This window comes from Aptenodytes patagonicus, chromosome 1 (assembly GCF_965638725.1).
Source record: "Aptenodytes patagonicus chromosome 1, bAptPat1.pri.cur, whole genome shotgun sequence".
Taxonomy (NCBI): Eukaryota; Metazoa; Chordata; class Aves; order Sphenisciformes; family Spheniscidae; genus Aptenodytes; species Aptenodytes patagonicus.
Genome location: NC_134949.1, coordinates 32,472,009 through 32,489,879, shown reverse-complemented (window position 1 = coordinate 32,489,879; position 17,871 = coordinate 32,472,009). Strand labels below are relative to the sequence as shown.

Genomic DNA, 17,871 nt, shown 5'->3' with positions numbered 1-17,871 from the left:
ACATGCAGGAAATGTTTTGAATGATGCTAGTGTCCTAGTGTGGATCTACGTATTTTGTAATTCCTGAGGCAACACAAAATACACTGCAAACTGCTTAGTACCCTGCTACTAAGTTTGGACATAGACTTTCGGGAGGTTTATTGCAGAATAAATGTCTTTGGGTTTCAATGTTTTTCAGCTGATCTTAGCATAGTTCTACTGGCTTGTTGGACAAGGACTTGTCCTCTCACTGAAAGAGAGCAGTGACTTCTTAGGGACGTTTACAACTCGGCAGGCTGAGGCAACTCTGACTCCTCAAAGGACTGGTTTGTTCCAAATCAGACTAGAATAGTTATGCTTGAAAAATCTTCTCACATGGAGATAAACAGACATTGAAAAAGAAAGAGAAAAAAGAATCTCTTGGTCCATGGGAAATCAAATAATATTGCCAGCCTAGTAGAAAGACTCTGCAGGAGGCACTGTTACATGGTACATCATTTTGAACACAGAGCTGAAACTGAACATGGCCCCTGGCATTCCCGCACGCTACAGGCACCATTAGCAACCTTTTCTCTCCACATATGCAGTTCCTCTGGGGAGCACAAAAAAAAGGTATCTAAATTCGAGGATTTTTGTATCATTTAAACCCAGAACAACAGAATAAATATATACACATGTGGGCAACCACTCCGAGGTTGTTGTTGAGTATTAGGTAAATTAGCATGTGATTAGACATAACCAGAAGGGATTTCTACTCGAGGTATTAATTTTGAATAAGCCTGATAGAAGACTGAAAAGATAACTATACATGCAAACACGAAAGATCTATGATTCCTCTTTCTATGTGCCAAAATGAGTGTCTTTGTATTAACTTGTTTAGCCTTCACACAAACTCTTCTCGCTCAGTGTTTACAGACTGTTTGACTCCTACCCACCATCTGGCCCGGACTTGTGCCAAATTCCAGAAATGTTGATGAGAAAAACATGGGTAAGTAAAAGTGAATGCATATGCACACTTTTTTGAGATATTTTGCACTCTGTTTACAGTCAAGCTACCTACTTACCAGCTATATTCACTATTAATCAGAGTGGGATTTAACTGAGGTACCAAAATACTTATGTCAATTTAGATACCTGATTTCAGGTATCTACCTGCAAGTGTCTACATGTCTGTAAGGTGTCTAAACTGTAATTTTATTTTATGTTCTTAGCCTACTGCGTTTTTCTAGACCTGAACCAACACAATAGAAAAAGTAAAACAGAAAAGACAGCTATTCACAATAAAGAAAACTAGGCTTTCACATATTAAATAAGGATCTATAGTATCTTACCATAACATTCCTTTCATAATGTTCGTGCTCTTTCTCAAAATCTATTACAAAGCCATTTAGAGACCAAATAAATGTCAGGTCTAATGTGGGATCATGGGATGCAATGCATTGCATGGTAGCATTCTCTCCAACGGTGACATCAACATTCAACGGAGCTAAAGTAATCCTTGTAGCTTCTGTGAAGTTAACAGCAAACATGGAAAATTCCAATAAATAAATGTTTATCTGAATGTAAGCTCAGCTCCATAACTGTTTGATTATACATTAAACCGCTCCCTCAAACTCTAGTTTACATGTTATTCATGCAGCTACATTTCAAAGGACCAAACTAAAGAGAACAAAGGAAACCTTTTACAACTGAAATGCCTAACTTCTATTTAGCTGTCCTTTGAAAATGGCTGTTTCAGTCTCTGAATCACGTTACTGACTATGTAAAGCTTTTTTTATTCATTGACTATATCTCAGGTAGAAAGAAGACAGATGATGAATCTTACGTGACTTGTGTTGCATTTCTTGTTTTAATTACAATATTTCTTATGTTTTAAAACCTGTCTCTTTAATGAATGGAAAGTTCTACTCAGTTGTCAGGCTGAGTCAGATTTCCATTAGAGCTTTGCAGGGACTGAGATCTTAATTTATCTACTGAGAAACAATATAATGGATGCATAACAAACTATGCAAATAGTTACATGTGGAAAGGAAGAGAAAAAAATACAACAAAAGGAAGAAAGCTGTATATCCCCCAGAAATGCCTGTTATTATTACAGAAACAAAAAAAGGCAGAGATTTCATGATACTTGCTAGAGATCTTGGTACATGCATCAAACTCATATGGCAAAATAGCAACACTGTTCTGGAAGGGACTCACTGGATCACTGAGACCTGTTTCTTTTCTTTCAAATATTACCATAAAACAAAAAGCCACAGAATATCTTCCTCATGCCATGACATATAATGTCTCTCCCACCAATATGACAGTGGGAGTAGGGTACCAAAACCTGGAAGACAATAGCCATAAGAAAAGAACTATTTCTACTAGGTAAGACGTAGGTTTGAGCATGCTCCAAGGAGCACACTACACCCCACCATACACAGAACAGCAAAACATCCTCAATAAAGCCAACATTTCTTGTCCATTTGCCTTGGTGAGAAACCTTTCCCCAGATCCTGCTCTAGTAATCTAAAACCTGCGTAATACTGAGATGATGAGGATGGCACAACTACTGGCTTTTGCAGAATGGAGTATCTCAGAGGGCATTGGCGCAACCTGTTAACATCTGATCTCTAAAGTCCTAGCTATAGACACATGCTTAGGATACCTGCTCCATTCTAGCGTTGTGCCTGTACGTTCAGCATTTGGTTCTACCATCAGTGATTTTCTAAATGTTTACGTAAAGTACTCTACCACTCTAAGAAGTTGCTGAAAGAGTGGTCCAGTGGCAGTGAACAAACAGCGTGTGGGAAAAACCATCAGACTTTGCAGTGCCTGTCAGCTTCAGAATTAACTTTTTAATTTTCTGTAGTCATGAGCAATGTCTGAGAAGTTTTATGGACCACACAACATGCTTGGGAATACATTTTTCAAAGCATTCTTCGTCAACCCTCATCATTGTCCACAATGTGAAAATAACTTTGAAATATGTCATCTGACCCTTCTGTTTCCGCTGTGATGCAAGGGAGATGTGTTAGTCTTTTGGTTTTTCTTTTTAGACGAATCAGAGCAGAATTCTCCAAAATTTTAACATTCTTTATACCCAGTTTATAAGTTTTATAAACATATGCTTTAAGTGTTTCACTGTGTGAATTTAGTATGCAAATGTTATTCCTGATTTTAGAAAGTATGCTATAATTATCAAGGGGCTGGATATTTATTTACATAACCTTTCAAAATAATGAAATGCCTAAGGGTAATATTAAGACATATAAAACTGCAGAAGATGATAAAAAGTAACTGCAAACATTAAACAAATCTGATTAATCAAAAAAAAAAGTCTTACAATTCATTTGGTACAATAAATTTGGTATAAATCAGCCAGAAAAATGTTTCCATATTATCTGATGATACAGGTTAATTCTTACATTAGTACATCAATATTGTGGCATTAAGCTGTCACATCCAGCATGATTTCTGCAACAGACATTAAAAAATGTATTTGAAAAATGACTCTTCTACTGTCAGTGATACTTGATAGACATAGCTGTTCATGAATGTCATCTTTCCTATCTGTATTCTACAGCTATTTATTTATTTGACATTGGATTTAAAATACACAATTAAGGATATCAGTACTTAATCAGTAAATACTAATACCCAAAAAGGAAGTGAATTTAGTAGTGCAACCATATGGCTATATGCCCCTATCTCACAAATTTAATGTGTGTTTCTTTAAGTGCAATGCTCTCTCAAACTCGCTTACCCTACCAAAAAAAAAAGAAAAGAAAAACTAATGAAGGTCAGTAAGAGTCCCTTTTCTCTGAGTCATGGCCCCAGAATCACACCTTAGCCTGAGTGCTAAGCTACCAAACTGAATGAATGCGTTAAAATGTGTCAATTTAATGGATCAGTTTTAATAATCTCCTATGGAAAAATCACCCCTGAAAATTGAGATACAGTCTCAGAACTGGTGCAAACATACCCGGTTTCTACTGAGCAATATGCTTTAAAAGCATCAATTAATAGTTTAATGAGCAATTAAATTAGAAAGAAAAGATATAAAATGGCTTGCAAAAGTAGTGCAATGCTGGAACAAAAATTAGTGATTTTGAATTAAGGGATTCTACCTGAAACAAACTAATGCAATTCAGAGGTTTACCTGTCATTTCTAGAACACCAGTGCTATTAGCTTTTCCTCGGTTATTTTCTGCAAAACAGGTGTAGCGACCTTCATCCAGCTTTGTGATATTGATAATTTCCAGGCTCCCATCATCCCAGATACGTATGCTATTGAAAGTGCAAAAAATACATCAAGAGAAATTAGGTTTTTATATTAGAAAGCAATATTTTCAGTAGAACTGTAGTAAGTGAAAGGACAAACCACAAACATCTCTTGGAAGATCACATCTAACTACCGCACTTCTAAACACTCCTATAGTAAAAAATATTTACATAGACTGTGGCATGATTAGATGCCTCACATTGCTGGAGCAAGAGAGTGTACTTTTATTAATTTGTAGTCATCCAAATATTTTTCTTACAGTTTTGTTATCCAATTCAATTCTGAAATGTGAACAGCACCAAACAGACTGGTTAAAGTTGGATACCCTGCTAGCTATTTGGAGCCACACTGCTAGTAACATTTTGGCATATCATTTTCCTGAAATTACACATTCTCCTGCCCCTGAAATCTGCAAAAGTGAGAACTAGCCTACAGGATAAATAGAAACATAAGGCAGAATTTTTAAGATTCACGGTGTCCACTAACAGTCAATACTAACCGGCTCCCATTTACAAGCAATTCTGTTCCTTTGCTCCATGAGAATTTTGGCTTAGGAGCAGCTTTAGGCTTGCATTCAATGATTACACGGCCCCCTTTAGCTGCTAGGATTTTCTTCTTCATAGGGTTCAGTTCGAAAGTAGGAGGTGAAGCTGAAAGCAAAAATTAACACAAGTACTGCTGTTAGTGATTTTTCTGCAGAATACAATTTGTTTGCAACATGAAGGTGAATGACAGAACTATTGACTTGTATACAAGTGTCCATTATTCAGACCAGTGAGAAAAATATTAATGATACAGAGATGTGGTAAGAAGTAGATGGCAACCTAAAAGAAACAGAAAAAATCATTATGTAGTTCTATGCTGTGTTACACCAGAGGTTTCTTTCTGTTGATTTCTGAACCTCCATCTTTTAATCTGACAAGATCAAAGGCCCTGGAAATCAATAGAAAGTTCCTCCCTTTCAAAGGCCTTTTGATCAGTCCTAATAAAATTTAGATTCCTAGAGCCCAACTTCTGCAAATAGTTGCTCACTCGATCATACTTTCAAATAATAGTTTGGTTTACTTTTCAGTGGTTTTAACCCCCCTCTAGCAACTTTAAGGTTGTGCCCTTCTTCCTCATTGTAGTTTTCTGTTTGGCTGACTGGCCTTAGGTGCACTCTCAGATGTACAAGAGTAATGAGACATGACTGTAGCAAGCACCACGCTTATGTATCTGAGGTCAGACCTTTGCTTACTAATTTTCTCTTTATTTGTAACCAAATAAAAGAAAAAATGCTTTTAATTATTTTGCATCTCGGCGCACCATCATTGTTAATCATGCCAGCAAGTGTGTGCACAGCTTGAGGGAATAGGGCTGTTAGTTACTTACAGCAGTACAGAGAAAAACTCTGATAAACATCCACATCTTACCAACACTGAATTTTGAAAATGTGCATGCAAAAAGTGCTTGTTTCTGGGTAATCCAGGCTGGCAGTGAGTACATAGTAATGGAAGAACAGTGAAGGACGAAGTATTGTTGTGCAATAGGTTGGGGAAGTCAAGAATAGTTTAGCTCTTGGGAAAGTCTGAAGGCAAGTGTGAGAGGGAAAGAACCCAGGATAACTACTGCAGGGAAATCTCCTAGGAAAGCCATGTCATACAGCCAGTATGCCTGCTCTAATGACATTAGTAAAAATGTCAGAAATTGTTTTAAGCCTGAGCACTCTGGATCTGAAAGGCAAACTTTCAACAGGGTGCTCCGTAGGAAAACACAAAGGATTAATATCTATATCCAGCCATGAAACGGGACAGCTATATTGCACACAAACTTTGCAGCTGATCTGAATGGGTTGTAGAAGGCAAAAGCAAAGGGGAGAGTGAAGAGGAAGAGCTTCAAAGGCCTGGTGACTGACAGCATGGTTTCTAAATAAGCAGATTTTGCCCCACAGAGGAGTGAGCATAGGTGAGCAAAAAAGAAAACACTTCTCAACCAGTTTTGCAAGCTTGGGAGGGTAGTCAGCAACTCCATGCGTTTCATTTAATTTCTGCACTACCAGTTCCTCTGAGGGGTAACAGCAGCAAGCAAACATCAGAAATAACACAGCAAACATTCCCCATAAATTAGTAACTTGATTCCTCAAATCATTGCCAAAACCCAGCTAGGGAGCTCAAATGAACCCCACCTCACCTAGATTCAGTGACGGTTCTTAGCTTTACCCTCACAAGAATCTGTTACCAAACATTGCTTGCAAATACGACTGCTATCTTACTTAAACCTGAAATAGTAAATAGAGCAAATAATCCCACTGACCCACAATCTTCAGTTCAGCATTTGCATAAATAATTCCATGCGTGTTTTCTGCTATACATTGGTACATGCCGGCATCGTCAAAGCTCAGACTTTGCATTCTTAGTTCACCTTTCCGGAACTAAAACACAGAATCAATAAAACAACAAGATATTCATATAGACTACATATGCTGAAGAACCCATCCACATTTCTTCATTTTTTTTTTAGTGACGGTGTTCAGAAGAGAGTCCCTCACACAACATTCAGGCACCGATGAGATTTTATTTTATCCATGTTACATTTCAGTCTTTGTGACAATGTGTTCACCTTTTTTTAAAGAAAGATTCAGTGTCGATTGATACTTTTCTGGAAAATTCATAGCTGAGCAGCACTAGACACATCTATTCTTCAGTCCACTGTTACCATACCAATGCAAACACTACTGATTCAGAAATAAGAAACAAGAAATTAAGTTCATTTTATGCACATAAGCTTTGTTTCGCCATGCTCAGTGTTCAGTATGTTATATTGTATGCACATTGTTTTACAACAGTAAAGGGTCAAAGCAAGTCCCAATGAGGTAGTTTTTCAGAAGATTCTTCTGGGAGGTAGTATAAACTATTTTTTATTACTTTGTTGTAATATAAAAAGAAAATTTAGTAAATCAAAATGAAGTAATTGATCTATTTCTAAAAAAGTGTGTATAAAAATGCACGGTGTGGTGAGATATTTTGTAAATTACAAATAGATGTCAGTCGGTTTTTGAAAGATCATGTTAGTAAGTTCTGTTTTCTTGCGAAAATGAAGCTGAAAAGCTTTAAACTTTGTATGTGAGTCGACTGGAGTGCACGGAGTAGTGGAAGATTAAAAGAATACTATTTATCTGAAAAAAGAATAGATTAAAGGAATCATATTTCCTGTACTGTTTTACTGAAAAACATTTGAATCAGATTTTCTACAAGAAATCTTTGTTTTGTGCTAAGTGAAATACCTAATTAAAAAATTATCTGATTTAGAAACAAGCTATATTCTCAAGGCAATTTAAATATTTTTGCTATTTTCCATTTGGAAATCATCTCGTGATATTAATACACAGCATAATCTTCTGGCGTACTACTGGAGAATTACACACCACTTTCTGCAATCCAGTATGCAGATTTTGTCAGCGAAAGCCAAGTTCAGTGGGGACCGGCAAGCAATTAACTTGCTAAATTACTTGTTTGTAATAACTACAGAAGCTAGAAAACAGCATTGTTTTTTCTGGTGTAAGCCATCTCCATATGGCAGATGGTGTTATCCCTGTTAGCCCTCCAACCTCCGACATTTTTCTTAAGATACGCAGCCAAAACAACGCTGCCTCATTGTCTTTTTTTGTTTGCTGCCAAGATCAGTGTCACCACAGCTCAACAGATGCAGCGTTACATTGTGCCCTCTTGTATTCTCTTTGTTCTTTAATGGCTCATCATCCAGTATAAGCAATGGATATTTAATATGTTGTTGAAATGCCTGGACAGAAAATCTACTTCGTTTAAACAAAATATCCCATGCAATAAACTTAAATTATCAAATGGTACTCATTTAAACTTCACATCACCTAGAATAATGGGATTTTGCAATGTTCTGTTGCTAGAAAAAATACGAAAACGTACATGATATAGGAACACCACTGATCATTTAAAAATTCTTCTTTCTTCTCTTGTCTCTACTGACTCCATTTTTTCTTACATTTTTAGACACACTCATGTTTAATGTGGTAAAAAGGATTATTTTTAGAGAGAAGCTGATAGACATTTTTCATCCAGGGAGAAGAACATAGAATTTACTTATAAAGGCCTGGAGAAAAAGGGATATCCACCTCTCAAACGTGGTAAAAAGGCAAGTTCATAATTCAGAGCTGAATATTAAATAGCCTGAAGAAATGCATTTCAAAACTGAAGATTGAGATAAAACTTTAAAAAAATAGATTTTAATCCCTAATGCAAGTGGAATCAGCAAATATTTGTATCATTATAATTAATTTTCTCTTAACCTTCTAATAATGCATGCTTCAAAAAATCATTTCCATCAGCTAACCAATCAATCCTGTGTTAACTATGGCAACATACTTACCGAGGCACCATTCTTCAACCATCTAATTGTTGGAATAGGCTTGCCTGTAGCTACACAAGGCCAGTATAGGTCACTGCCTATATCCTTCTCTGTGTCATTGATATGTTCTACCCACTCAGGAGAGGCTGAAGAATAAAAACCGTGATGCCTTGTAAATATAGCAGATACATATTTAATTAGCATTACAATCTATTAATTCCACTGCTTTTTCCATGATACTTCAGAGGCCACACAAAGTAATGATGATAGCTCAGCCACACACCAGCACAAGAAAGAATGAAGTGAAGATGTTTTTCTCTTACCACATAGACTCAGAATAACTTCAAACTATTTTTTATGAGAAGAAAATGTGGAACTGAAATAATGCTTCATAAATGTCCAAAGATATAAGATGTTACTGCTTACACTGACCTGTGGCAATTATTCAGTAATGTCATAAAAATGATAGCTAAATTACATGAAATTGTGCAAAATCATCTACGTACTGAAAGGGTCTCCAAGAAAAATATTCTCTTGGTCCAGAGAAGATATTTAAGAAATTAATATTGAAAATGTCCCAGCTTTTACTAAGCAAACGAATTTATTTATTTATTAGCTTTACCTATAACAACCAGTAACAACCTTCCCACACCAATTTTGAATTTATCCCACTGAAGTTCAAGCACTTAACTGAGGATCTTAACTCAGGAAATGTTCTGTACAGTCAATGAAAAGAGACAGAAATCTTCTGAACGCAATTCAGATGTTACATAAGGTCTTTTCATGTCACAGTTTTGTGGCATAAGTCTCAGTCAAGGAGTCAGGTTACGTGGGATGACTCCACTGTGAGCAATAAGATACAATTTTTTGGTTCCCTCACTTAACCAAATGCATGAGGGGAAGGGACAGAGGCTGAAGGAATAAAGAATTGACTGTAGCTAATAAGAGATCTAAGACAGTTAGAAAAGATAAATGAAATGAGGAAACTAGAAAGCATAACAAATCTAATGGTCTCTTTTTCCTCCTGGCTGTTTTTTCATTTCAAGCACTGTAAATGTATTTAATTTCCATTATGCATAATTATGTTAATACTAACAGACATGGCTGTCAAGGTGTATATACAGCTATCATAACCAGACAAACTGAGTAGCTGTTCAATTAATACACAAATGTTACCCCTGGCATTCAGTGCATGAGTTTTCATTTTGCTCTATTAACTTGAACAGCAGTGTGTCAGGATGATGCAATGAGTCAGCACTGACATCAAGTGTGAGAACACAGATACTGCCAACATAAGTAAAAGCAACGTAGAACATGAAGAATAAAATTGTTCTACCTACCTTGTACATAAACTCTTGCTTGATGTTTATCTTTTCCTTTATAGTTTTCAGCTTCACACTCATAAAGTCCTTCATCTTCATACTGAATATTGAAGATCTTAAGAACTGCACCAGACATGCTTATCTCAGCAGTGGCTGGCATGGGTTCAAGGTATTTACTCCATCTGAGTTCAGGAACCGGACTTGAAAAGGTACAGTAAAGTACAAATCAGCACGTTCAAGAACTGGCTGTGAAATTGCAGGCTACAGAAAAGTGTTTGATGACGAAACATGTATTTTCATTCCCTGGAATATAAAAGCAAACAGTGCTCTACAATAACTTTAAAACATACTTACTTCCCAAGAGCAAAACACTCCAGTGTCACATTTTGCCCCAGGAGAGCATACGTGTCCTTGAACTTCACCTTGATATCAGCAGGATATACTTTTGCACCTAACATGAAAAAAGAGATTCTCAGAAAAGGCACAGCAGAAACAAATACAGCTATCAAAACTTCCACAGTTCAAGAAAACTTCTTAAAATTCCAGACAAAATTCTTCTTTACAGTGAATAAATAGCCTGGCCATCCATGAAGTCTGATTTAGCACTGAACTTTTAATAGTAAGGCAGGATTGTTTTGCTCAGCAACTAGTTATCTTACTCTGGACGGTAATGCCTAACATGTTTTACAGCACAATGCTTTAACATAAACTCATTTAGTTGCATTGGAAGTGTGATGATGTACTGTGCGTGTGGGTAGACAAAAGCCTGAGTCTTTGCTTCCCACAGGTTCTTTTACTGGATGGAATATTTTGAATTATTGTGAATTTAAGCTCAATATTATCTTAGTAAGGCAAATCTACAGCTTAATGAGGGCACAGGGATGCAAATGAAATCAAATCTACCTACTGGTGATCCCTGTAGGACTCCTCTTGCAGTTCTTCTAGATGAAGATCTCAGTGTGAGTATTGGCCATGGAAAATTTGGACAAAGATCACTGATTTGTAATTACCCAAATTAAATCACAGTTCCTCACTGTAATATGGGAAATTTAACAGATAAAAGGGGCACTGAAATCCTGATAATCAATTTATGAGACTCTAGTGACTGACAGTCTGAAGTGGCAAAAGGGAACTTGGTTATCATTTGGAAAACATGCAGTTTTCATGAAGAAATGGCAGAGAATAATCTAGTGACACAAAGCCACATAGGTGTCTTGGGGGATTGGCCATGAAACACAAAGCCCTTAGGCCACTGTTGGACAGGAAAGTTCAACAGAGGAAAAGGATTTTTCATTTTCATGAGGGATTTCCTGGGAAAAAAATTAAGTCCTGAATCTGTTTACCAACTTTTACATAAAGTTTCTGCTTTACAGTCATACCCCTTTGAACCAATGCCAAGACCAGAAAAGATATTAAAGAATTTGGGATGAGTACAGGGGCTTATCACATGCAGGAGATGGGGACTCTGGGGATGAGAACTCTGTTCTCGATGATATGAAAGGAAATTCATGAAAGAATCTGGGGAGATTTCCTTCACAGAGTTTTCATTGTGGATGGGAATGATTTGGACCTCTGCATCTGGAAAACTAAACAACATTGTGCAGTAGCCATTATAACTTGCCATATAATTCTCCTCACAGAGCTGAAAGTAGTTATGAATGAGCAAAATTAAAATACAAACAGTTAGAACACTGCAGGTACATAGTTATTTCCAATAAATACTTACGATCGGACTGTGGAATAAGTGGAATAAATTTACTGAATACACTCTTTGTTATTGAAGGGCTGGACACAAAACACGAATAATTGCCCTTATCTGATGCTTCTACATTTGCAATGTAGAGGTTGCCGTTTGTCTGTGACACAAATCGTCGTTTGTCCAAAGCAATGAATACCGGGAACTCATTTAGAAGCCAGCGATAACTGAGATCATCTGGAGGAAAATATTTTCTAGTCAATATTAAAAAACAATACTATCAGCTACTTAAGCCATGGAATACTGTCTGCATATAAATTACTTCATCCTGATTTCTAGCTTATATATCTTTTCTTCAGGAGAGGCAGCTGTATGAGAGAGAATATACATGTCTCAGTAGCCAGCTAATATCTGTCTACACTGAACATCAGGGTACTTCTGCCGTGACTGCAGATTACTGGGGACCCGGCTACAGTGCGCATGGCTCCCGTGGGGCACGGCCTTCCCACAGGAACCGGAGTGGGGTGGGAGGAGATGGGCAGCTGGGTCTTGACCTCACACAACTGAGAAGCTGGGAAGCCCTCACCAGTCTTGCCATTTAGACAAAACCTTAGAATATTTTAACTAGAAATATGTCTCAGTTCTTCAGTTCCTTGCAATACTTAGACACACAGTATGAAAACTAAAACGTTATCCCATTTTACAAGGTAAAAGAAATGCTAACAGCTAAATTCACCCCTCACGATGGAACTGCAGATGCTTGAGGTTACAGGTATAATCCCTGCAGAGCTCTTCAATAGCTGATGATGAGAAAAAGGCACTTCCAGAGCATAAATCACCTCATCTCTGACCCTCTGCGGGTGCCTACTGCTCTTCCATGATTTTAACAGAAGCCCACGATCATTTCTGTTGAGGTGACTGTTGAGTAATTAGGTGGAATGAAGCTGGGCCCTGTCCAAGAAAGTCTGGGATGACACAGTGACATGTACTCAGGTCTTTTGAATGGTAGGCCAAGTCACCTCTCTATTATGCAGAGTAATCTGAGTAATTTTATTTGTAATGTCAAAACCTATTTGCAAATTCAACAATATCCTTTACATATGGTCAACTACAAGCATACATTCAAAATGGAAAACTAACCTAAACGGTGATTCTCAAGCTGCATAAAAGTTACCGTTTAAGTAAACTTAAAGGAAACTTTTAAAAATAAGTATTGTCTTCTACTCTTAAGCAGTTGAAAGTGAAGCACTTTGAGCTGAATTACCTGGATAGTGGTAAGGGGGCTCACAAAGAAGCACTGCTCCAACACCTTCTCGCACTTTAACCTCATAGCGTTCCTCAGGTGGAAAGGGATCCAGATCTAGTTTAAAAAAAGCGGGGGAGGAAAACTGGGTTTTTCACTACAATATCTTTTTATTATTATTATTTTCAGCCCTGTAGAGAATAATATAGAAATACAACAATATATGGCAGATAGATAGATACCTGTGGACCCATAATGACAGTTTTGCTCATTTTAACTTTGTCATTATCAAGTGCAATTAATTTTTTTACAGTATTTTAGTCATGATAATTGCAAATGCCAGAAAGAAAAAAGTGATGCAGATTGTATCCTTAAGAGTAGCCAGGTGAGCTACATTTGAAGAAGGAATCCCAGGAAGAAAGGAACAGGATTTTAGGTTATTTTCCAACTGGCTTCTCAAAAATGTAAGTTTAATTCTTTACCGTAACTTAAAGTGGCCTCTCTAAAATGACCTGGCTGTCCTCCCTAACAACTCCAGCAGCCAAGGACTGGTAAGCAGTTAGCTCAGACACATCTTTTGTGCCAGAGGTTTGGGACAGAAGTGGCTCAGATCCCAGGAGAAACCTTAGCTGACCCTCTTTAAACCAACTTCCATGCAGCAGGGTAAAGGGACTGTTGTAAAAGGATAAAGAAAGAAGTCCTTCATGGAGCTACGTATCATCCCACAGACTGTAATGGTATCTGCAGTGATAAGACAACAGTTGCATGAGTAACTTCAACTAGGTCAATAATTGCATTTTGCTTATTCTTTTCACTCTCACTCTGTGTATCCATTCTGAAATTAAACTATAAACATCTTGAGGCAGGGAACATCTCTTGTGAAGCTTCTCCATGTCACTAAGCACAGTGAGATTGTAGAGATCCTGACTGGAGTTCTGCTCTAAATGCTGCTGTGGTGTAAACGGTACATCAGTAACAGCCAAGTGCACAGCCTCTGAATGCAATATTCTACCACAGAAACCACCTAAGCTAACTTCATTCAGATTACTTCAGCTTTCTTCAATGGCAGGTAGCTACCCAGTTCTACTAAATTCCCAAAGCTGGCTCTGAGATCTACCTAAAGCTTACGTTCAAGAGCAGACAGCCAGAAACAATAAAGAAAAAATCAGGACAGAGCTACATACAAAAAGAAATTAAGTAGAAAACAGAGACTATTCACTACTGTAAAATGCAATGTATAGTTAGATCCAGTAGACACTCTGCATTATCTAAAAATAATAAATTCCTTAACTTTGTAACAACTGCTACATTTACTAAACATGGTACAGGTAAAGGATTCCCCCAAGGCCAAGCACAGCTGTCAGACCTGAATGACTACAAGAATCTAGGAAGAAAATGTCATTACACTTTGTCAAATGCATGGAAAAAAACCTCTAGGAGGTTTTAACCTCATGTCAGTGTCTAGGGAAAGACACCTCTCCCAAGTTCTGAAAAACTCATCTTTCTTGCAGACCAGAAAATAATATTGATCTTTCCGGTGACTAACTGGATCTTTTCATTAGATAGTACATGGTAGGGACTGTAATGGGCCATTCTAAGGACTTCTGATTATTATTTAATATAATTTTAGCCTGCAATGAATGTATTCAGTTCTCCACAACTAGTTCCCAATTAATTTGGAATATTATTCTTTGATAAAAAAGAAATTAAATATACCAGACTGACTTAGTAAGAATTAGCTATTTGACCAGACAGGTTTTGTAATCGAAGCCAAGGAAGCTCTTCACATAGATTGGAATACCTCTATTCATATAATATCTGCAGTAGTTTGAACATATTCCCATTCCATTTGTCGGCATGGACCTAACTACACAACTACTTTCTGTCTTCAAAATACTGACTGATCTCTCCTGAAAACATCTATTTCCCTTGTTGCAGACCTTTTGATCATCATTTAAACTTGCCACTATTATTCAATTCCACCTTCATTGGAACAGATTAGCATTTAAAATCTGTTACAGAAACACATAAAAATAAAAAACTACAATCATTGGAACAAATCTGTTCTTAATTTGATACTGCTTTGCATATGGGCCGTGCAGGGTTTGGTGAAAAGAAAACCTATCCCTGCTTTTAAGTTATTTTAGCTATTTCCAGTTTACATTTTAAGTCTAGACATTTTGTTTATAGTGTTCTTGAATAATCTTTGAAACTCTAGGACAGTCACCAAAAATTTAAAGACGTGGGATAGGACAGGCAATTTGAATATGTAAACCATTATGTTAGTACTGAAATAGAATGGTCTATGCCAGGTGCAGGGAACTCATACAATTATTGAAATTTAGTTGTATACCTTCTTCCCACTTACGAAATGCCCTGTACTCTGATTGGCTCTTGATGTCTTCTTTGCGTAAGTACTGCTTGGTTATTACTCTATAGTAAGCGTGCTTCCATGAACTCTTAATTGGAAGACATTCATTTTTAACAAGAATGAAAGAATTAGCATAATCTCTGCACTCCTACAAGCATACAGTTAGTATCTAGTGAGTATAGAAATTTATCTCCCTTGTCATTCTTGCAGCCTCTCTGCTATGAAATTGCTGTGTTTTACTATTCTGACACTGTTTCCCAGCAAACAGAACAATGTATCAGCTGCTGATTTTGCTCAGCACACACCAAAAAGCCACTAAATATTCCTGCAGGATAAAATTCCTTCCCTCAGGAGTATGTGTGTAACAGCTAAAAAAGATTTTAATGGGTTTTAAAGCACTGGATGCAAAAAGATCCAGTTCTACTAAAGACAGTGTTCTCAGATGGATTAATTGACATGAAGTTTATGAGACAGTGTGGCTTTTGTTCCATTTCAGTAAATTTGACAGTAAGACAAAAATAAAAGGTCTTGCTCATGTATAGCTGGTCAAGATTTTTTTGAACTCTTCTAAACAGTTGTTGCCACTTTTCAATCAGTTTATGCACAAGCTAAAGAGCAGACATTTCCTATATTAATTTTAGCAACTCGATATTCAATTTTTTAGAATCAGTGATTGTGGAAGGAAATGTTTTTTATAGGTGATCATAAAAAGGAGAGGGGAGCAAACACAACAGTGTAAAGAAGAATGACAGTACCATTTTTTTAACAAGTATTTATCAGTTTCCAGCTATCTTTTCACTTCTATTCCTCACTCTTTACCCTATTTTCATTTAAATAGTTAAATACTATGTATTAGGGTTCTGTTCAGTATAATTGTCCAGTAATTCAACCTTCAGCTCATGCAACTTGTGAGCTGGTAGGCAGAAAACATGCCTCAGACTGTTCTGATTCTACTTTTTTCATCTATGATGTGTATAGGTTTCATTTTAAGTATCTACAGCTATTGTCATAGCTTTTATCCCAGTGGCTGCGCAGGACTGGCACCACTGGTGCCTGCTTTAGGTATAAATAAATATCCTGTAAACTGAATTTTGATATCATCTCCATTAGAAGGAAATAACAACCTGACCTTCTATTCATTCTAGAAAATACACCGGGTAAAATACAGACTAAGACTAGATCAACTATTACGCAATCCATCAGCTCTTTACAGCCTCTGAAGTTTTCTTGAGATATGTGGTCCCACAGTATTATAATCACTAGCAGAAAACAGAACTTTTCAATTCATCTCTGATCTTATACAGTAAGGAGTGAATTCTGCTCACGGAGGCTGCTGAAAGACAAGAGGGGCACTAAACACTTAGTGTCAGGATTAAAGGGCACACAGGGCTTTGTGAATGGTCACCAGATAAGAGTGGATTCCTTTTTTTGTGGATTCCTTTTTTTCTCCCATGAAAAAATATATGCAGGGAAAAAAGCATCTTAAGGCAAAATAAAATAAAAATCCCAAACTCTGTTGTCAGTTGGTAAAATTTTACATTACTCTTCATGTAGTACATCAGTTCTTTACAATGCATGTATTTGTCGACAGTGCAGGTCTGTGCATATGCATGCATTCACAAGACTAGCTCATGATTGTCAGAAGCTGACAGAAATGTCCCCCAGCAGGGTCTTCATTGTAGCCTAGGAATCAGGGAGCACGCTTTACTAGCGAGTGCTATGCCTTCCTCCTAAAGGCATCCCAGTTGTGTTTGCATGGCAGCAGCGCCTCATCACCATATGCCCCACTTGTGTCTTTCTTCTGTGACTATTTCCCCTTAGGTCCTACCATGATTTAAAAAGAGTCTGAACATTATTATCTCAAGATCTGGCTCCACGAGTCTCTTCAATTAATAATTTAATAATAATTTACTGAGAAGGTTGTCATGTCAGCTGAATGCTAAGAATATAAAATGCTTACGAAACTTATTTCGTGTTCATCTCTGCAGACTAAGGCACTTAAGATTGTTTTTACAGAGTAATAGAGCTATAGCACGTTAGCAGAAGACACTGCAGTGTAATACATTGGGCATTTCAAGCTAACCATAACGTTTCTACGTTTTGACATAAACATCGGCTTACATCCAAAACTCAGAGTGGCTTCACTGCTTCTGACAGTTCCAAAGATATTCGACACTACACAGACATATTTTCCAGCATCCCTTGATTTTTCTGGATTATTGATAACAAGTCTGCCTCCCACCATACTGTAGCGATCCTTTGTTAAGTCAATATCCCAGCTGTTGAGTTTCCACCTATTAAAAAAGAAAAGCCAGATGTAAGATTTGGCCCAAAAACCAAACCTGGTAAGAAATATGATTTGAAAAATAACTCATAAGTTGTGATAAACTATACAGGAATTTATTAATATACTTCTATATATGTTTTAAGTTTTTCTTCAGCAAGAGCCACAGATTTGAACTCCATAGGTCTTTTAAACATAACAGCCTCAGTCTGCTTCAGCCTTCTCAGAGATGTGACAAAGGTTAAAACCTGCTTGCTGGCCATGCAGTAAAGGATGCTTGAGCTGGCTGTGAGTGAGCTAGCTAGTGATCAAGCACTGGGATTATAAACATATCCTCAGATAGTTATTTA

The 17,871-nt window shown here is 37.1% G+C and overlaps 1 protein-coding gene across 1 annotated transcript in view; it reads right to left on the bottom strand.

Moving 5' to 3' along the window:
* Positions 1-17,871, bottom strand: part of CNTN1 (contactin 1) — a 271,298-nt gene that overhangs the window by 60,574 nt on the left and 192,853 nt on the right. Inside the window, exons 5-14 of the mRNA XM_076331302.1 lie at positions 17,359-17,531; positions 12,888-12,983; positions 11,654-11,860; positions 10,282-10,378; positions 9,946-10,127; positions 8,627-8,751; positions 6,539-6,656; positions 4,746-4,896; positions 4,124-4,251; positions 1,311-1,486 (exon numbers count right to left, since the gene is read on the bottom strand). Of these exons, the coding sequence (XP_076187417.1) occupies positions 1,311-1,486; positions 4,124-4,251; positions 4,746-4,896; positions 6,539-6,656; positions 8,627-8,751; positions 9,946-10,127; positions 10,282-10,378; positions 11,654-11,860; positions 12,888-12,983; positions 17,359-17,531 (1,453 nt within the window). The remainder of the gene's footprint in view (positions 1-1,310; positions 1,487-4,123; positions 4,252-4,745; positions 4,897-6,538; positions 6,657-8,626; positions 8,752-9,945; positions 10,128-10,281; positions 10,379-11,653; positions 11,861-12,887; positions 12,984-17,358; positions 17,532-17,871) is intronic.